At 44.5% G+C, this 21,977-nt stretch overlaps 1 protein-coding gene across 1 annotated transcript in view; it reads right to left on the bottom strand.

The window, feature by feature from the left end:
- The window catches only part of ASPSCR1 (ASPSCR1 tether for SLC2A4, UBX domain containing), a 35,209-nt gene extending 13,638 nt beyond the window's left edge, over positions 1 to 21,571 (bottom strand). Inside the window, exons 1-12 of the mRNA XM_063175923.1 lie at positions 21,473 to 21,571; positions 21,335 to 21,390; positions 20,570 to 20,681; positions 16,733 to 16,833; positions 12,711 to 12,768; positions 11,832 to 11,905; positions 10,650 to 11,058; positions 6,110 to 6,249; positions 4,446 to 4,527; positions 3,592 to 3,658; positions 2,798 to 2,860; positions 2,461 to 2,513 (exon numbers count right to left, since the gene is read on the bottom strand). Of these exons, the coding sequence (XP_063031993.1) occupies positions 2,461 to 2,513; positions 2,798 to 2,860; positions 3,592 to 3,658; positions 4,446 to 4,527; positions 6,110 to 6,249; positions 10,650 to 11,058; positions 11,832 to 11,905; positions 12,711 to 12,768; positions 16,733 to 16,833; positions 20,570 to 20,681; positions 21,335 to 21,390; positions 21,473 to 21,571 (1,314 nt within the window). The remainder of the gene's footprint in view (positions 1 to 2,460; positions 2,514 to 2,797; positions 2,861 to 3,591; positions 3,659 to 4,445; positions 4,528 to 6,109; positions 6,250 to 10,649; positions 11,059 to 11,831; positions 11,906 to 12,710; positions 12,769 to 16,732; positions 16,834 to 20,569; positions 20,682 to 21,334; positions 21,391 to 21,472) is intronic.
- Positions 21,572 to 21,977: the final 406 nt, after the last annotated feature.

Below are 21,977 nucleotides of genomic sequence, written 5' to 3'. Positions count from 1 at the left end.
ACCCCGTGACAAGGAAGTCTGCGCCTCAGTTTTCTGACACACAAACACCTTCTTCCATCTATTCTAGCTCCTGCTTGCCTCACTCGATGCCATTCACTCACACTCAAGAACTCAATGCATTCCAGCTTCTCCTTGGCACGTAATTCCCTTTCCAGTCACAGCTTTTACAGACTGGCAAGTCCTGACCTATTCAGTCTTTCTTTGGACGGGAGACATTGCAGATCTCTGATGAACCTCACTCCCCTTCTCTGCACCTTCACCAGTTCCTTCTGAAGATGTGAGACCAGATCTGGATGTTATTCAGACAAACCCTGGTCCCTACACAGCAATGTTCTCTATTTTGTTCTGAATACTTCACTTTTGGAAGGAGGTTGTTTTTGATTTGACTGCTATTCAGTAATGAGCTGATGATTTCACCACCTTTGCTGCAAAGCCATAATGATCAATGCAAGAGCTCACTGAGCTGCCTCAAATTACTTTCCCTGCACATCGTCACATTTATCTACGTAGAGCTAGCTGGGTAAGCCAAAAATGCTTAACTAATGCGATAGTAATCTCTTTGTAATGTCATGTTACAATCCCTAAAAAATATTCTAAGGATGAGATTTTACTTGCTTTCCACATTTGGCAAGTAATTGTACAGATTCTGTATAGTTAAGATTGTGCTTAAAAACTCCATTTTACTTTAATTACACCCAAATTCTCAACTTAACCACCAGTCTAATTTGACTATGGTGTGATTACATGTGGCATGAATAAAAACATATCTTTAATTAGGTTTAGATTTGACCCTTTATCTTAGTAGGATGTTACTCCTCTTTCATGGTGACAGAGAAGATATGAGAAATGAGAAAAAATATTTTCCTTAAAACAGTCCATTTGCAAAGAATTTTCCACTTTTGAGCACAGCATCTTGAGCAGTCCCAGTTCTGTATCTAAGCCAAGGCTTTTGCACCTTTGCCATGTGCCACAGCAAGCACTGCAATCCACGGAAAGCCACTGCAGACTGGAGATGTCTGACACTAAAATCGATCTGGTTCCTCACAAAGCTGTGATTTCTAATGAAGTCTCTAAGACTGGGCTGTAAGGCACCTCCAAGTCTTCAAAGAACACTAATTTAACATGTGTTCATGTCTCAGGGAGCTGCCACGAAGAATGAATTTCACAGTAAATGTCACAACTAGGAAACCGGGAAATTGCCACACGGATAACAAGCACCAGTAATGGTGCCAGGTACAGAACAAAGGCTTTAACACAGCAAATTAAACAAAATTCCTGCCAAAAGGTTTCTTATTTCAAAGACAACGAGATGCAATTATTCCTGTGGTGCTTTACTGAAAAAGTCATGTTTCAGGAGACATCCAGAAAAACATGAGATGGGCACTGAGAAAGAGAAAATAGAAGAACAGAACTGCAGGGTGGGGGAGGCAGGCAAGGAGTAAACAGAGGTGAGTAAAGGATTTAGAAGATTTTAGAAAACAGACCAAGGTGAACAAGGGAAACCAGAACCAGCATCAGAAGATCAACAGGAAGCAGATACAGGTCTGAATATTCAATCATCTAAAAGCATCTGCATGTGTATTTCTTCTACATGGCCTGGTCATAAGTTGTGGAACTTGGAAAACTCCATGGCAAACAACTTCCAAGGCATGCTAATCACTACCTAACTCACCATGCTGCCTGAAAATTCCCTTTCTCTATTCCTCTCCCCACCCCAGCCTTTCTGCTCCCTCAGGGGCATCAAACAAGAATTCTCACTGCTGCTGCATGAGCCCTTACTCTGAAGAATCTCTGGTGCACCAGTCTGGAATGGTCCATGCAGTTCTGAATGACAGAACATTTTAAATATTGTGAGTTTAGGGTAAAGTCACATCTAGTCCTAATGTAGGTGTGTGATCTACACAGTCTCTGGCTAGGGACATCAAGACCACCTTATTGGACACTTGCAAAAAGTCTCCAGGAATCTGTATTTGAAAACCTGTATTTCAGTGTTTTCAGAGAAAAATTACAGAAGAGAATGTGTATCCTTCAGTGCACATTGACTCTCACATAGTGATTTCAAAGAAGTCAGATTTTTGTCTAATATGGCCTCTAGCTCCCACTGCAGCAATTGAAAACAGTTCCCTGTCCACACTGAGTCTCATCTGTTACTATCCTAGTCCAGCTACAGATAAAGCACACTGAGCACAGCTCAGCTCTCACAATAACATTCCAGGTTAACTGCAGAGTGTACCAAACAATGGGAATCCCCAGCCCTGCCCAGCGTGCCTCTGCCTATTGCTGCACAAGGTGGACCTCTTCTGGTGAAGAGCTTGTGCTCCAAAACACCTGGTTCCACTAGCCTTGGCTGAGCAGAAGCCTACAGCATTACCCAGCATCTTCTAAAAGTAAATAAAGCCTGAGGCAGGGGTAAGGGGAGCACAAAGCAGAGAGAATCAGAGCCCATGTGTGAGTCCTTACCTCAAACAGCGTCAGACTTTCATCGTTCAAGATGATTCTGGGAGGTGCAACAACTGAAGTTAAAAAACAAGTTATAAAACACCTAGCAACCAGAACATTAAACATAGGTATGGGAGGCATCCCTGCTCTCTGAAGGAGTGACACATTCACATGTCCACAGAGGCTGCTTCTCAGGCAGAAGCATAACATGGCTAAGGGAGCGGGTTACACCTTCTTTGCACTGTGAAGCTGTGTTTTAGGGAAGGCATTCCCTTCCAGGTCATCCCTCAGGCATCAACATCCCACAGCCAGAAACAGGCTTTATAAAGTAAGGCCAAATATTACCAACAGCACTCACATAAGTAAAATGGCAACTCTGCACTGGCAAGGTGGCTTCTTACAAAGTCTCTCAAAATGCCAACTGTGGAAAAAGCAGAGAAAGGTTTGCTAAATTACATTTGGTTCTTCAAATGTTGGGCAAGAAGACTAACTTGTAACAGCAGAAATGTCTTCTAGAAGGTATGGAGATTGCCTTTTACTCCAAAGTACACAACTGCTCTCACAAATTTCTTGTAGAAAAAAAAAATAAATCACTTTGATGTGCTGGTCCGTTGGAAAAATCTAAGGATGCCTACAAAATTCTCAAAAAACTTTGTGCAGGTAACCATGGCTGACAGCTGAGAATAAGAGGATCTCCAGTAATAACAGTAAGAGCTACTTGGTGCATGGTCTGATTGCCTTTTGAGAACTGACAGAACCATAAAGGTACATCCTCTCTTAGTAGAGTTGAAGTTCATTTTTTTAACTCCTTCCTGCTTTTTGGGGTAGATTTTGGCTTGGGGAAGGGGGTGAAAGACGTTTTAGACACTAAGTCAGAGGAAGTCTCCAAATGCATCCCAGTAACACATCATTTAGACACAAACAAGGGGATAGCAAGTGGGACAGCTTCCTGTCTACACAAGGACAAGCATCTTGCCATCTCCACCAAGTGGGCTAGCTAACTTAACTAGCCCAAAGTCCCTTCTTAGTCGTTCAGGGCCCTACAATGACAGTGTAACTACCTTCTGCTGCTTCTTCAGAGCAGCTTTACTTTGCCAGGCAACAGTGTGACCTGTTCAGACACACTCTCATTGTGTGATTGGTTGGTCTTACCAGTCTCAGTGGGATGGAAGCAGCCTTGCAGAACGTGGCGGTCTGGAAAATGAACTCTCACCACCACCTGAAGCAAAGACAATGCCCATCAGAACAGTGGTTCATCACTGCTCTGTAACACCTGTCCTTGGCTTAGAACCTGCAAGTTGTTTATTTGTTGGTTTTCTTTAATGGGGAGATCTGAGGTATTTACAGGGACAGAAGTGCAACCTGGCTAACAGTGCTGTGCAGCTCCTCAGGGAACAATGGCTCTCTGCCTTTCAGAGGGGGCACAAGAGCTCAATATGTGATGTAAAATGCAGCAGCACTTGCTCAGAGAGTAGGAGCTCCCTGTGCTAAATGATGCACCACCAACAAAGACAGACCCTCATGGACAGGTGCAGACAGCCCACTGGCATCCCAATGCCTCCGCAGCAGTAGGAACCCTCCTGACGTACCCCTGACCTTTGCACCTCCACCTTGGTCAGAAAGCACCTCACTAGGAACTGCACAGGGATCAGAGTTAGAGAGTAAAATAAACCCAACCTGTAACATTGAATCATTTCGCTTTCAATGAGTTTCTAACAAAATGTCTACAGAGAGCAGGCAGGAAGGTTCAGTGATACAGACTGAGTGCAAAACAGAAAGGTTTTGAGACATCTGAAACAGAACAGAAGCAACTCTACTGCCTGTCACTCAACCAGTGACATATTACCATATTACAGTACAGCTGTTTTCACATGGCACTCCTGTTATGCAAGTCCCAGAAACAGTTAATAGGGATGGGAATTTGAAAAGTCTCACAACTGAATCCCAAGGTACTCAATCCCCGAGTCTGGGATAGCTAGAGGAAGTGGAAAATGAACAAATACTACCTTGGGGTAACGCTCCAACTTCTCCTTCTGCTGGGACTCCCTCAAGGACTTTGTCATCAGTGGAGCTTCTTCCAGGCGTTTCCTACAGACATGGGAAGAAGGCAAGTTGTCTGTAATTTTACAATGTATTTTTACTTTATTAAGCTAGCACAAGACCCAAACAGGGCTTATGAGAACTGATTAACTGTTCAATGCATCTCTCACACCATTTTCCCTACCTCCTGAAACTACTGAGCATCAGCAACAATACTATATAAAATTACTTTTATTGTACAAGTTCATGACAGCAGATGCAAAAAAAGATTCTAAGAGGACAGGAAAGTCTGCTTAGACTACTCAAGAAGAGGTGGACTTATTAATCCAATAAACCAGAGACTAGGGTTGGACATTATTACTCCACAGGGGCAGAAGAGCTACTGAACTTGAAATCAATGCCAGCACAAAAAATTAATAAGTATTAATTAGCAACAAGGAAAAAGATGAAAAGTTTCAGATCATTCAAGAACTGGCACTGTAGGCGTCTATTAAAATAAGTAGTGGGTACAAAATAAAAGTCTACTTGTATTTAAGAGGAAACAATAAATGTAAGAAAATAATTACATATTTTCCCATAAGCAAAGAAACTAGCTCAGACCCAAGAGATCCTATGCTCAGCTTCAGTACATTTTCTTTGTATCCAAGTAACTGATGTGTAACTTGCCCTTATTTTTTTCCCTGGCTGTAAGGGGAAAGCATCAGCGAATTTGGAAATTGGGTCTTTTTGGGGGGCCTGTATTCCAGTAATCCTCAACCAAATGACTCTACATTTGTACCACTAAATACTCCAGACCCACAAACAGCAGAGCAATTTTCAGGCCATATTCTGTGTACTCAGTGGCCTGTGGGAAAAAAAATCAACTCTAAGTAAAAAGTTCAATTTGGACTTGGCTATAGCATAAAAGAGACTGCTTCACAGTCCTGGAGAGTTATTGCAATGTTTAAAGGAATGCTTTGACCCACTTGAAACTAAATACATTCATGAAATTAATTTCTTCAAGAAACATGCAGACAGCAAAATGGTGCTGTGACAGAAAGGGCAGTTTATCTTCATCTGAGTTTTTACTGAACTGAAGTCTGATGAAGTAAAATCATGAATAATTGAAAGCAAGCTACCTGAACAGTGTGTGTGTGTGTGTGCCTCTTCCAAACATTCTCAGGCCTTGCTTGTGGCTAAGTTGGTCTTTCTGATAAGGTCTAATAAAAGGCTAATTCAGTTACTTAGAAGATAAGGTGTTTCTTACAAGCTCTGCTGATCACTGTCATGTTGTACTCATATTGTTGTCTAATTATATTTCCTGAGTCTCATACCTTCTTGGTGGTTTTCTCACGGCAGATCTTCACAGCAGTGATGTTGTTGCTTCTCGGTCAGGGCTCCTCTCCCAGGCTCTCCCTGACCACCCCGCCCCCTTTTATCTCAGCTACCTCCATGGGCTACAGCTGCTGCCCAATCAAGGACATCACAGCTGCAGCCCATTTACAATAACTAGAATCAGGGCAGGGTCACTAATACAATACAAAGATCTTTTACTGCCATTCATATATTTACAATACATAAGTTAACTCAGGCCCCTACACTGTCACTCCACTCAACAACAGGACACACTCACAGCAGAAAGGGAACTTGCCTCTCATTCTGCAGCTGTGCCAAACGTTTCCGTACATCATCCACTGTGACTTCAAAAAATTCATCAGGAAGCTCTTCTGGGCCATCAGAAATTTGTTCCAGTAGGTCTAGGTGACATATAAGGGGCTCACGTTCTACAAGCTGCAGAAAAAAATGAGCTCCAATTACTTTTAAATGCATTGCTCTGCTTATCTTATAAGGTTCCTGAAAAAGTGTAACAGGACAGTATTTACAAACTGTCTTTTGACCTGTTCAGCTCTCTGAACTAAACCACTGCAGGGTTTCGTTGCACACCTTTTGAAATTTTATCCTGGTTTCTCACGTGCAGAAAGATCCCTTAAACAGTAAAACTCTTGTTTTGCACTTACAAAGTGAGAGATCAGCCTTTGCTGCAACCAGAGCACACAGATGCAGGAGAGCAGTTCTCCCTGGACATCAGCTGCAACAAAGGTACTTGAAGCATTTACTGGCCACCTGCCCTACACAGCAGAGCTGTGAGCAGGCACTCCAAGCTGCGCTCCTCCTCACCTGCCCAGCAGGGCACAGAAAGCCTGGCTGCCTGCTCCCCCAGCCTCCCGAGCCCAGAGCTGGGTGTCACGATGGCAAACCTTCCAGCGCAACTGGGCCTAGCCTACAGCTGTGGGTGCAGTTATGAAACACCCGAAACAAAACAAGCCAATACCCACGATCCCCTAAAAAACCCAAACTGGAGCCCCAACCACTGAAATCAAGAGCATTTGCCATCTCTGCAGGCAGCAGGACTTTAATGGATCCCTCCCCAGGAAAGGTTATGTGCTGGCTACTCTCTCTTTTGCCCAAAGCAGCAGCTGTGCCTGTGTGAATACAAACCACGACCAGAGTCAAGCAATCGAGAGGCAGTTACATCTCCTGGATCTCAAACAAGTCAAACTTTCTAAATTCCAAAACTGTTTAAAGGAACAAAGCTTGCAAACAGAGAACAGCATACTGAAGGCTACAGGAGATGCAGGGAGGACACAGCTCATGGCTGAAGAGGCTCACAGGAACAAAAATTTTGGTAGTTAATCCAGCATTTCTTCCTAGTCAGCTGCCAGCTTAACAATGCCACAGGCTCTGTGAATGAACCCACAGCCCATTTCTTCTCCCCTCATTCTCTCATACACTCTTTCCAATCCTAATTAACACCCAGATGTCCTCCCTCCATCCACTCACCCCTCCCCCAGGCACTGGCCACTTGGGAACAGGAGTCTTCTCAATTGTCTAAAGCACAACACAAATTACAAGGCAATGTTCACTCTACTTGTGGGCACTAAAGGGTAATTTGAGAAATTAAAAGATGGAGGTTGTGTGGGTGGGACCTTTGGCTACTTTTAGAAAGTTGAGCAGGGTCAGCCCTAACGAGCGGGTACAGGAGCCTGGCTGCAGCTTTCCCCAGGCCCGGGTGGGGTGGGGGTGCCAGTGCTGCAGGAAGAACCCCAAGTGCCCAGGACCATCAGCTGGGAAGCAGGTTGCACCGTGATCCAACCACTGATGCTCCAGCACATCTATGTCAGAGGCCAGAGGAGAATTAATCAGGCCTCCCCAAGAACCCAGTGTATTTTCATTTCCTCAAGCAGGCTTGAGTTTCATTTCATTCTAAACATGTAGTGAAAATAGACGTTTTCTGAACAAGCCCAAACCCAGAAGACTGAGGAGGTATATCCTATGGCGTGTTGTGAAGGGTGCAAGGATACGATGGAGAGAACTCAAAGTATCTAGACTCTGCATTAGCAAATCCTAAAGTTACCATTTAGTATTTGCTCTAACAAGGACTTTAGTTAATCCCAACAGCAGTGGGATTCCAAAGGGAAAGAGCCAGCCCCCATCCAAATTACGGTGACAGTTAATGGCATCTGCCAAGGCACTGGGAACCCAAGATGGCACAAGGCAGACATATATTCCAGTCCTAAGTGTTCCCTCCTCTTCCTTGCTGTGGGCTCCAACAATCCTAAAGTGCGGACAGAATCCAAAGATTAACTTCTCACAATGATTATGAAAGAGACTCCAGGAATACTAACCCACTTCCCAGCCCACTGCACACAGTGTTTTCCGCAATTGTGATAAAAAATAACCATCTCCTGTAACAATAAATGGCCGGATGTTCTACTTTCCATTATGTAAACTGGAGGAAAGCAAGCTGTGCATTTTGGTGTCCTACTTCTTCCAGGAGCCAAAGATGCTGTGCTAAGGTTTGGCATCTTCCTTCTTCAAAGTCTATTCTTCCACCAAGGCTGAAATGTCAGGCACTTTTCCCCATGAGGCTGAAGCTGTATGTTCACAGCAGCATCTACATAGCTGCAGCCTATGTGACAAAGCCAGGTGTCAGGAAGAATGTCACCATCCTGCTCCCAGGGAAGCAGGTAAGCTGAGGAAAACTCTTATGATTTAAGTGAAATAGGGGTCATTGTGCTTTCCACAGCAGCAAGCTCTCCCCAGAGACCCACTTCCTCCCCACCACCTCTGGGAGCTCTAATCTCATGCTGAATCTGGTTTTAAGTTACCTTCTAATAATTAACATTCTGACATCAAAGTCAGCTTGCAGCTGTCTGTAAACCATCTTTAGCCCAAGAAACGAAGGGATGCCGGCACAGATTTTATCCAGCCTCTCTTCAGCTTCAAAAACCACACACAGGCAAAGCATTAATGGGAAGATTCTTTTACAAAAATGGACCTTTGATGTTTAAAAATAATTTGTTTTGTTTTGGGTTTTTTTTCCTCAGGACTGAAAAAGGACAAAAAGCAGATGCCATGTGGCTAGCCCTACTTGGCTGTTGCTGCTGGGAGGAGAGTGGAAGATGGCAGGAGTGGAGGAGGGAACAAAATGTAATCAATCAGCAGCAAAAGTACCAGAGATCAAAGGGCTTGAAAGCAGCCGTCAAAATCACATGCTGTTTAACACAAGGACACAACTCCCCCAACAGAATCTGCAGCTGCTTCCCAAGCCGCTCTCAGAGTGGAAGGCGGCTGGCTCCAGAAGTGGTTTGAACTGGACTGCGACTCTGGGAATGACATCGCTTGGTGTGAGTCCTTCAGCCACCAGCACTCAGCCATGCCCAAGAGCTCAGCTACACATCAGCCTGCGCACTCAGCGAAATGATGGAGCTCTGCCTCTCCCACCAGTGCACAGACAAGTGTGGGCAACAAACCCCTGCACTTCTTCTCTCTTCCCAGACGCAGCACAAACTCCTCCTTTCCAAACCCCTCATAGACAAGAGTGCAACTGAAGCAAGCAACACATGAGACTGGACAAATCACCCAGCCTACTGTTTAATTCTCCATGTTAAGGGTCTGCTCCAAAAGGTTAAATAATACTGATTAGACAGACCCAAACACGCTTCTAATACACTCAAATATTCACCGCTGCAGGTTGGCATGGCCTCTTTCTGCTACTTGTGCAGTTCACAGCTGCTCCAGAGTCCTTCCACGGTCTGGCTTCTGCTCCTCAACAATTCAGAACTCATCAAAAATAGGCTGCAACCACAGAGAAGTCAACTAAGGTAGAGTCTCTACATCAACGTGAAAGCATCCACAGTCTTGCTAAATTCCTCCTGGACTAAGCTCCCTTTGAAGCTCCCCAGGCATCCTTTCTTTCTACTTATAGCTTTCTATTGTTCAATCCTGGCTGGATCAGACCAGAGGAGATTCAAACCTCCAACTCTAGGAGGTACCAAAGAGTCAGAAACAACAAAGGGGATCTGTGACATGAAAGCTGGCCAGTGATGAGCCAAAGGAGCAAGAAAAGAGCTGCTCACTGAGAATCCAGAATGGGAAACTCTCAGTGCATAATAACAAGGAGTAAATTATTAATTAAATGGCTCCTGTACTTCATGCTACGCTACTTGCCAGACATACCCAACCTTCCTGAAGGCATTCAATTCCATACAGCTGGCCTGCACAAAACACACTTCAATGTCATTCCCAGGTGACTCTGGGATGGCATCACAGCACTTTTCAGCCATCAGTTCTGGTATCTCAACATGGGCTCAAGCACTTTTCAGTTTTAACAAACACAGTTTTATTTCAGAGACCCAACAATGGTGAGATGTGCAATCTGTCCCTCTGGGAGATAGTTAGAGACAGGCAGACTACTTCAGAGGCAAGATATTTTAGATTAAGACAAAAACTACTTCTATAAGCAAGGAGAAGGACAAAAGGAAAAGGATGGAAGGTTTCTGCTTCATCTGCAATACAAAGAAAATTAAGTCACAGGGTCAGGTAACAAAGTGGCCATTTGTTAATGAAATCTGTGGCACTGAGGTGCAGGATCTTCTGGACTGTGATTTAATGCAGCTGTGTTGTCTCTATTGCCTAACTCTGGACAGCAAATTCTTAAACTCAAATCCTTCCTACTTCCTTTCTGAACTCAAGACAGAACTGTGTGTCATTAAGGCACCTAATTCTGTGACACAGGGAAAAAGTCCTAAATCTGGAAACATCTTTTTCCTCATGGGAGTGCAGCCTCAGGCAAGGCAGGATATAAGAAAAGCCCTCGTTGCCCAAACTGCAAATACATTTGCCCTTACCTGTTCTTGCTCCTTTCGCAGTTCTTGGCTGTTCTTAGACTTCTTTGGCTTAGAAGGACCTCCAGGGCTCAAAAAAGTTGTTGGCAGCTTTGAAGATGGTACAGCTACAGGAGAGTCCCCCAGATGCTCTCCCTCTCCAAAAAAAGGGCCAAACGGGGTAGGCTCAGGCTCTGGGAAATGCTGCAGCTCCTCCAAGCTAGCATGAGAATCTTTAATCGAGTCTTGCTTGTGTGTGCAGCTGTTTAAAGATACAGCCACATCCCTGTGCTCCAAGTCCTTTGGAAATGTGTTTTCTTGAGGTAGTGGCACATCCATTGCTTCTTCCATGGAGCCTTGCCTCACTGTTGGCTCATTACAAGGCACCGTGGCACCCTCCCCACCAGATGAACTGCATTTCTTCATGACAACTCTTGAAGAAGACACCAAAAGGAATAAAAATAAAATCATAATCCTAGGACTGCTGCCCCCTCTATTCTTAATGTTTCCATGACACAAAGACAACATCTGACTCAAATACACCCTGATTTATTAACTTTCTTCTTCCAGGTCCTTACAGAGAACAAGCTCCAATTACTGTGAAGTGTGGGGTAGAGGGCCAGGGGGTTGTGCAGAATAACAGAACAGGGATCCACTCCTCTGCAAGAAAACTGCCTTCTAGAGAAAATCAGTAGGCAGTTGGAAAGCACTAATCTAATCACTCCTGCCTTCTGTATATACCACAAAGAGCTGGTCAGGAGATCACAGAAAGGTTGCCCCTGTCCCAAACTCACCCCCCAACAGCCACCAGGGCCTGCAGCAGCTGGGAGTTAAGCGCCTGAGATCCAGAGCAGGGAAGAATGAAGTGGCAGCTGATTACCCTCTCTGAGAGACTTTTAACTTTGAATTGTCTGTTCCACTCAAAGGAGGAAAAAAAAAAAAAAAAAAAAAGAAACAAACAAACAAGCTCTTTTAATCTGCACATGACCGGTCAGTGCCAGAATCTGCTGCTGTGCAAAGCACATCTGGGCAGCAGTTTGAGATAAACAGGCAAATGCAGTAATTTCTGAATGCCACAATGTTTTAATTTGGCGTCTTTTCTTGTGACTTTTCTTTTTCTTTCTTTCTTTTGGTACTTGAAACAAAACAAATTCACCATCAGAGTGGAAAGGGAAAATAAAGAGGCCAAACTTTGCTTCTCCCAACCTGATAATGGCATTGCCTCCAATCAGGCCAAGTGATTTCAGTGTTGTCCTCTCCAGGGCATCTTTTCCTGATATCTACAACAAAACCAAAGGAGAGTAGTTACGGCCTCTGATTCCCCAGGAAAGCATGTAAAGCCCTTTACAGAAAGAAATCTGTATCTGAAGAAATACCACACTACACAAGAAACAGGTGAAAACACACTCCTGCAGTTGAAAATCAGACCTGAAATCCATCTGTATCAACTTGTACTGTTTCACCAAATTCGCAGTTTATTAAATCATCTCAATGGAAGGTGACCTACATATATTTTCATCCCATACACACATCCAAGTGGGATCCAACTACAGCAAAGCTACTTTTATGTCAGGAGTTAAATGACAGGCAACATCTCAGGGCTGCAAGACAGACGATTTCCTTACATACACCTCCTATCTGTCTGTAATGACCTATTCCAGAATAAAGACGATCTGTCCACAGAGGTCAGTGGGAAGTAAAGGGGACAGCTAGGGAGAGTGAATTCCATAATATCCACATACAAAATATTTAACAAAACATTAATAGCAAAAGATCAAAACAGAGAAAAGCAAATATTTATTAAAATGAAAACACTGTTTTGACTCAAGCTTTAAAAGAAGCTGGAAAGAAAAACACAAATAGGTCATTGAGCTCATTTTATGGGCTCAGAGGTCTCAACAGCACAAGGTTACGTTCCAAGAGAGCTTTTTTCCATACAGACACGTCATGCATTGAAAAGACCAACATTTTTTTACTTCCCCTCTCAAGAAAGTTCAAAAGAAACACTTTCCAGGTTGGAAAGCAGAACTAAGTTTTCTTATGTTTTAGGGACATGAGACAGTTGAGAGGCCTTTGCTGCCTTACCTCATCCCGCATGTAAATACAGACTGGAGACAATTCACCATCCTGTTCCATCAGCTCCCTGCAAGAAAGAGCAAAACACTGCAGCATCTGCAGAACAGCCTACCCCCTCCAAAACCAGCACAGAGTAACACTACAAAGTGAAATCAGCAGGAAACACTGTCCTCTGTTTTTCTCCAGCAATAACCACTACACAGTTCACAGGACCACTATTAGACATTAAGTAAACAATTTGCTTCAATGCATTCACGTAAAATATTGTGCCTTCAGCATCACATAATTTAAACACTTATATTTTGAGATGCAATATTACCAGAAACAAAGTTATGTCAAGGAGTTATGTAGGAAAAGAATCCCTTAAGTAACAGTCAAAATCCACACAGCCGCTGAAGAGTGTGGTTCTGAAGTGACTGTGCATTGCACAGTCTGTCTGCTGCTCTTAGAAAAGCTTGGAACTCCACAAACAGACATGCAATATATCCAGCCAGCAGGGAAAGACCACCTCAGGACACAGGTAGCATTTTCTGTTATGTTAACAGGGAAATCACCTTTTGCACTTTAACAACCTGCTTCCCCAGCAGAACTCTGGAGTCTGCATAACCAAACTCAGCCCAGCATGAAGTGACAAAATAAACTGAACTGAGAGGGAGTCAACCAGCCTATGAAGTGGAAAATTAAGGGAAACAGCCATCAAATTCCATGGAAATTCATCAAGGACATTTCAACTGAGACTTAAAACTCAGCTACAATGACATATAAATGAAACCAGAAGCCGCTCAGGATCGAGAGAGCCGTTGGAAAATTATGATACTCAATCTTTGAGTAATTCTCAAGAGCCAGAGAACATCAATGGTTTCCAGTTGAAGGATATGAAGGACTAAATCTGTTAAGCAAAAACCACAACTGAGATGTCAGGCTTAATTGTAGCAGTCTATATGCCATCTTGATCAAATGGTTAAAAGCTTGCAACAGCACAGTGGTATGGGACAAGGCGAGTCACAATGAAACCCAGAGGTAGAGTAAATCCAAACAGAACAAACTATAAAACCAGTCCTGAGGGTCAGGTCTATTTTAGGAAAGACAGCAGCTGAGAACTGCTTCCAGACCAGTTGCAACATATTCCACGGAGTTCATAGTACCAAGACTGTAAGACCACTATTTCAGAACATTTCTCCCAGCCACCACAACAAATCCCATTGTGCAGAAAGCAACAGACACACCACAGCATCCAAAATACTATATTCAAGTTTCAGATTATGAAACACAGTTAACTTCAAGGTGAACAACCAAACCAACACTACAATAGGTTTGCCTCCATTTGTGATTCTGCAATTAGTTATTCTCTTTCAGGAACAAAACACACTATACAATGCTCTGCAGGAATCAAGAGATTAAGTTGCTCATACAAAAGAACATTGTCTTGTGATATAAGACCCAGGCTCCAACCTCACTCACTCCTCTGGCAGCAATACCCGAGGAAATTCCCAAGGCCAATGCCTGATGATGAAAGGCAGAAAAAAAAATCTTGTCTCAATTGGAGAATTGGAACAAAAGATCACCATCAGCACACCATAGCAGGTTACTGCACTCAGACTTCTCCAGACAATCCAGGAAAGATACTCGTTCCCACCTTATTTTCAATAGGATTTGCTTCCAATTAAGATTAGCTGTATCCTGGAGGAATCCTCAATAACAGTGCACAAAAGATAAAGGCCTGATGAGACACAGAGAAACAGTACAGAATCACAGAAAAGGCAGACAGAACAGGCCACGGAACACCAGCTTGAACCTCAAGCTGCTGTCTGTCAGGAAAGCTGGATGACAACCATCTAAGAGAAAAAAGTCTTAGGTGGACTGGAACATGTCCTCACCAAAGACTAATAGAGAGGAAGCCAGTTTGACTTATAGAAAGAACCTAGTTTCATTCACTTTTCCAAAAACCGCTTTCCACTTTCCAAGAAATTCTTTGAAGAGTTTTCTAAAAATGTGTGGAAAATATCTGAACCAAATGAATGACCGGTGTAGAAGAAGATGCAGTGAAGAATTATAATGATTATCAAAGATGTCTCTGAGTCTCTGAATTGCAACTGCTCTATGGAGAACAGCCCATAAAGCTGCTGAAGTTGCAAGCAGGCAAGAGTGGGAGATAGAAATGCAGGATTCTTGCTCACAGGGCAGACAACAGTGTGCTTTCAACCAGCCTCTGCAGCACAGACTCCACACAAAGATCCCCAGAGACTTATTTTTGTCTAACTCTTGGAAGCAGCAGGCTCCTCCTCCAGCTGCTGCTAATCCATTACATGCACCCACTGAGGCAAGCACACACATCAAACATACTGTCCTCTCTTTGATGTGCTGCTCTTCAGAAGGGGAACGGCAAGCAGATTAGATTCCTTCATGTAGTGATCTGACAGGGCCTGTAAACATCTTGTGCAAGGACTGCCGCACGCTGAGAGGAGGAGCAGCCCTACAATAGCTTCCAGACCTTCTTCAGACCCAATTAGCCAAGATGGATGCTGGAAACCCAGGGGAAATTCCAGTGGATTTAGAATACTTCCCCTCACGCACTTAGAGTGGCCAAGCATTCCAGGAAAACGTCTCCAGTTGGAGAGCCCAAGGAAGGATTTCAGCAAACATCAACAACTAGCTGACTAGTTAGTCAACAGAATCAAAACACATTGAACAGTAACTCAGCCCATTAAATCCATACAGATGCCTGTAGATTCAGCTTGTTCTGTGACTAAACCACACACAGCACCTCTGCTGCTTGTTGAACTTAATCAAGATTGTAAAGTCCATCCAAACATCTGAAGTCAGCTTCCAGAGGCCAGAAAAGAGCAGCTGTGTTCTGAAGTTATGAATGCTTAGCACACTGCCGCAGTTAGAAGCTTAAGAGCAACATGTATATGAGCTAGTAGTATTACAATGACCTGTAACCAATAAAACCACTTCAAAAGAGCAAAATTATATGAAAAGCTCAAAATTTAAACCAAAGAAACAATCAACTAATATGTGACAAAGCCACACAAAGGTTATTTGTAATTGTCAGTAACTACCACCTTCCACCAGTCTAGCAGTCCCCAAACTGCAACAAGCACTCCTCTCCTCACAGAGAATGTAGTAAGGGACAAGAGGGGACTTAAAACCCTCAGGAAAATGATACCTGTGGTTTTTTCCTACCTCTTTCCTCAATTAAAAGAAAAATAGTTCTTTTATCTCTAGCATTTACATGAATACTGTTCCTTTACTTATGAATAAATGTCACATTGTAGACATGGTCCATGATTAAAAACAGAACGGCTGTCACAGCTTCAAGGCTTCCTCTTCCAAACCATGAAAAATAGAAAAGAAGTGCCTCTCTCAGAGAAGTTTATTAGCTTGTCATTTCAAAACAATACAGCCTTCTAAAATCAAAACTAAAGACAAGAGGTAGCACTCAATGTAGACTAGACTAAAACAAGATTTCTAACCCATGTACATGTTCAATAAATACAGAACCAGAAATTCTTCCATTTAAACAGGATCTAATCAGTCTTTTGAAGATTCCACATTAACCTGCTGAGAGCTCCAGATTTCCTTGAAGAACTTGCACAACAGCAAGTCTCAAAAGCAACAGCAACCCATGTGAAAGAATCCCCTGCACTACAGGGAGCTGCAGCACAGAAATAGTGGGGATGGAGATCATCCAGGCTTGACACACACATCTCTAGCAGCAATCTGACTTCAAACAGATTTGTGTGAAAGGAAGGTGGTGCAACACATCCCAGTATCTTCACAGCTTCAGCAGTTTGTTACCAGTTTATGCCCTGAATCAGAAGTGGTACTCCTGGATTAAAAAACAATAATGAAACTATGGATTGTCAAATACGAAAGAGCAAGGAAAATGCAAACATCTCTGTTATAGGAGAAATCACAATCAAATAAATGTAAATTCTACAAATTTGAAGGATTTAGCTGGGTCACTGTAACAAGTAATTAGTGGCATGCAGAGATCAAAACAAGTATTTTCTCACTGCATTGCTCACCTGATCTTTGCAAAATGGTTGAGAAGTTCCCACAAGGTCTGTTGACAGAGGAAGGTGTCTTGCAAGCGGGAGCCATCATCTAGTTGTAATGCTATCCGAACCTATAAGAACACCACAATTAATTCATCTGAAAATTGAATGAAAACTTATTTTTCTTCACAACTTTTTAAAATATTTTGGTGTTTCTTGTTCATCAATGCAGGCATTCTGGCCTGAATTCCTGTTCGCTGGGATGAATGGCTCCTGAGTGTGGGGGAGGCCATCCTGGAATACTAACCAGCTTTCATGGGCCCCTCTCCCCGGCCCTATCTTGAACTGCAACATATTCAGAAAAATGCCAATGCAAACATCCCAAATAATGTGCCATCATGAGCAACAGAGGTGTTCTGCTTTATACCAGGTGAAACTTTACAGTAAGGGTCTTCACAGCTGCATAAAACAAATTCCAATAACCCAGACATGCCTGATGCAGCTGCACCATCTAAAACACCAACACAGAGCTGGTCTACTCCAGCGTCATTTTGCAGAACAACTTCCATGGGACAAAACTGTTCACTTGCATATCCACACACAGAAACAGTTAACACATTCCCATCCATCCCTGCTTTACTGAAGACCTAAACAACCGTTAGCAGTCTGAAGGAATGACGTTTGTAACTCACTAATGCTTCCTAACCACCACATTTTGACATACAATTTAAGAGTGAAGTAACAAAAAAATCTCAACAATAATTCTGGTCATTACATTATCGAGTTCTTGAACACCTGCAGAAAAAGGCAAGAGCCAGCTAGCTGCAGATTTTAACAGATCTTTTCCAACCTGGAATGTGAACATCCACGTACATTATAAGGCACCACACAGTCTTTAGAGAATTGCTCCCCTACTGCTCCCCCACAAAAAAAACCAACCAACCAACCAACCAACCAAAAAAACAAAAAAAAAAAAAAAAAAAAACAAAAAAAAAAAAAAAACCCAAAAACACCAAGACATTTCTAAAGTGAACACATGCTGGGGTCAGTCCTGAAGAACTTCAAACTCCTGACCGTCCCAAGGGAAAAGTTTAGCAGCCAACCAAGAGATAGACAGGTATCTATTCTCTAGATAATATTCTGCAGAGCACTTTAGGTGTTATCTCAACCTTTTAGAGAATATTCAGCCTTTTCCAGAATGTCTAACTCTCAAGTTTTCCCAATTAGCTCACTTGTCTAAAGAAAAATCACACGAAGTCCTGCAGCCACTAGATACAACCTGGCTTCTCCAGTCAACTTTAGTTTGCAGAAGTCCACAAAAACTGGCCTTATTCCAAAGCCTGAGAAGGACATTAGGCCAAGACAGCCAAAGCCACTTTCTTTCATTCTGTGTTTTCATGTGTCCTTACTAACACTCTCAGTGCAGCCTCTCACCAAGTGCAAGGTGTGTGTGCAAGCATGAGGGCAGGAGCTACAGAGAGGTGGGAAAGTTCCAGTAATTCACTGTGATTTCCATGGAGGAATACATTTGTCATCTGCCTTGGCTCCCACCAGTCCTCACAGGACTACAAATGCTGATCTGCTGGAGACAGGAATTTTTCTGCATAAAGGAAACAGTGGCATCATCAATAATGAGCTGACAGTACAGTGTCATTTCATCCCACCACTAACACAATCTCCCGGTTTCTCCTACATGGGAGACAAGCTTTAGATTATTTTCAGCTACAGCAGAGCGATGACAGCTGACATCACCATTCTGTAAGAATCCAGGCCAGAAATTCAGACTACCAGTTGCATCAGTTTTTGGGCAACAGTTCAAAGACAAACATGTCACGAAAGTCCTGTTCACTCCATTAGAAAAGTCTCTTCGAAAACCCCAGGTGCTGCTTAGTATTCCAACAACCAGTGCCAATTATCGTCTAAGTTTACAAACATTTAAAAAAGAGGCTGACAGCTTTAACACCAGAGCTGTACTGATGGTGCTCCTGCATCACCCACTATCACAAAGGGAATTTGTTCCATTTTTCACTAAAGAACTGTCTTACAGGAAACAGTATTTTCCACAAGCACAGGCAAATCCAAAAGCTTTCTATTTTTAAAACATCAGATTTGCTGACCAAACTCATGATTTATCAAAACCTGTATTCTGTCTCTAGGGTAACTGCTGTCACTAAAGGAAAGCACACCTACTTCCACACACATAATCTTAATAGAACATACAGTAATAAAAGACACAGAATGAAATTCATCTCAATATTACTGCAGCCAGCTGGCAGGACTGAGTCTGCATCTGAACTGCCACTACATCCCAGTCACACTCATCTGGCTGTTACGGAATTCCCTATTTTTTAACACAAACTCTCTGTGGGAGGGAATTCTTTTTAGTCAGTTGTTCTGTACAAAGTCTTTTCTTACACTGTGAAATTCTCCCAAGTAAAATCTGCTCAAGTTTGTGGGGAAAGGATTCTTTAGGCTCCACTCTTTACATGCACATTTGCTGCATCTTCTCACCTTCATGACAGAGCAACCAGCACTCCCAGGGCAGCCTCACTTCTGTATATTGTGCTGTTGAACTGCAACTAAATAGTAACAGCTTATACTTCTTTTAGCTCTTCTCTTTTTGATCTAATGTAACACTTCCACACTATAACCCCTCTCCTAACAGTGAACAGTCCTTCTTGCCTTTTCTCGCAATATAACTTCAGGGGAAAAAAAATAAAATCATTTTTTTCCTTCAGTACCTCCCAAACTGGATGCAAATGTCAGACAGTCATCACTGCACCATTTCAAAAGAAAGACTTTTCTCTGGAAGAAACCTCCATTCCACCACAACATTTCACTGAAAATTTTAAGCAGATGCTACTGGTTTGTGGTATTTTTTAAAGTAAAGACACTATTTCAAGCACAAATGTCCTTCTACCCCCAAATCAGAAAAAAGGCATGAGTGCCAAAGCTAAGAACATGGAGGTTTTACAGAGAAAAGTATGAACATCAGGGACCCCCAAAACTACATTACAAAGTGAGCTAAAGCAGAGACTCCAAAGCCTTCTCACACCACAAAGTTCACTGATCAGTTTCTCTCAGTTTCTCTCAGCTAGATTAACTGCCTATAACAAACACCACTAACACTGCTTGGCTGACAGACATTAAGAGATCAGCAGCAAAAGACCTGAAACTTACATGAAAATGGAGAAACTTCCTCTGAGGAAGTTAACAAATAACAGGATGACTTAGTGACAGACAAATTTCCATTGCCAGGCTACTTAAGTAAGACCACACATCATTTTTACACCACGAAAAGTTCACACTCAGTAACACCTATGCATCGCTTGAAAAGTTAGGCCTATGGCCACAGGGGTATGTATAGAAGATTTTTACACTCCTAAAAGTGGCCATAATTTCTAGAGAAAACACTGTCCAAAGGTCCTTTGCAAATAATACTAAATAGGGACATTTGGCCACTGATGAACACAGAACATGTCACTGAAGAATCTAAAGCTGTGTAAACACACCACGAACACCAATGCAGGGAAAGCAGCAAAACAAGATTCTGTAAGAATCTGAGATTTACTCAAAATCCAGAGCTGGAAAACAGCAACTGAAACAGAAATTAGGAAAGGGAACTGAATTAGTCGTCACTGATGTTTAACATCTTAGCTATCCATGACCACTAGTTTTTCTCCTCTAGCACAGCTGGTACCCCATGCTCATGCAGACTCTAAGCAAAGACTTTCAGCTACCTAATTACTATTTTCGAAAGCACTGCAACCAGTCTTCAGCCGGCCTCTTGGTCATTAGATCTGATGAGATCCTATCAGCACAACTGGTAACTGAACAAATCAGGTCACATTGTGTAAATGAACATACCGTGGTTCCAGCTCCTGCTCTGCTGGAGACTGGCACCATCTCCAGTTTGGCATTGTTGGGCAGCCTAGCAAATCTCCACTGCAAAGACAGGTCCAACACATTCCTCTGAAACCTGAAGGAGAACACAGCCTATGAGCAATACAAAGTCCAGGTATTGGGCAAGACAATTCCCAGAAGGATTCAACAAAATCAACAACAGCTATTCTGCACACCAAAGGAGCTGCAGTTCACAGAAGTCACAGAGAAGGGACTCAAATCTATGTTCTTCCTTTAAAGGTTTAAAGAGATAAACAGCAACCAACTACGTAGCCAAGCCTGGTTAAATACCAATCTACTTCCAATGTTTTGGGGTTTTTTGTTTTTGTTTTTGTTTTTTTTTTTGTGCTATTCAGACAAACGAGTTGCAATGAAGACACCATAAAAGCGGAGGGTCAAACCCCCAGGTAAGAGGGGAGACGGGCGCTGCTGATCTGTGCTCTGGATGAGGTGCACGCGTGGGTGTCCCGTGGCAGCGGCATGGGGCCTCGCCGTGCGTCCCGGCACCGAAAGGAGCGTGGCACAGGGAAACCGGGGCGAGCGGCCCTGGGCAGAGCTCAGTGCGCGTCCCGGCCCCTCGCACTCCCACCGCCCGCCGCGGGTTCCGCCGGGCCCCGGCCGAGCCGCGGACTCCGGCAGCGCCGGGCCCGGCGCGGAGAGCGGCCGCGGGCGGGGCCTCTCGCACGGCCGGGGCAGCCGGAGCCGGCCCGGCCCCGCGGCGACACTCACTTCAGGCCGTACTCGCCAGGGCTGCCGCCCTGCTTCCTGCAGACCTCCTCGAGGACCTGCGGAGAGAACAGAGGCGTCACGGCCTGCCTGCTGCCCTGCCACCGCCTTCCCCGCAGCCCCCTCGCCCCGCGGACCCACCTGGAGCAGGACCGTGCCGGGCCCCACCCGCACGGTGACCCGCCGCCCGCTGGGCGCCAGCACCGACACCGCGGCGCCGCCCCCGCCCGCCGCCGCCATCTTCCCCTGCCGTGCCAGCCCCGCGCGGCCGGGGCGGAGCCGGCCCGGGGCCGTCCCGCTGCCGGCCCGCCCCGCCGCGCCGCGCCCCGGCCGCACCGGAGGGGAGCAGGACGGGGGCGCTGGCCCGGCCCGGCCCGGCCCGGCCCGGCCCGGCGGCTGCGGGAGCGAGCGGTGGCGGACGGTCCCGGCCTGGCGGAGCCGGCCCGCGGCGGGACGGGCCGGCGGCTCTGCGGGCGGAGCGGGGCGGTTCGCCCGGTGCGCGAGGGGGGCTGGCGGCGGCCCCTGGACGCGGCGCACGGTGGGCGGCCCGGGCGGCTCCCCCGGCGCTGGGCGGGGGCTGCCCCCGGCCCTGCCCGCCGGGCCGCGCTGGGGGCGGCTCCGGAGCCCCGCGGGGAGCGGGACGGGA

The sequence above is a fragment of the Melospiza melodia genome, chromosome 24 (assembly GCF_035770615.1).
Source record: "Melospiza melodia melodia isolate bMelMel2 chromosome 24, bMelMel2.pri, whole genome shotgun sequence".
In the NCBI taxonomy this organism is placed as follows: domain Eukaryota; kingdom Metazoa; phylum Chordata; class Aves; order Passeriformes; family Passerellidae; genus Melospiza; species Melospiza melodia.
This window is presented reverse-complemented; position numbering and strand designations above follow the sequence as displayed.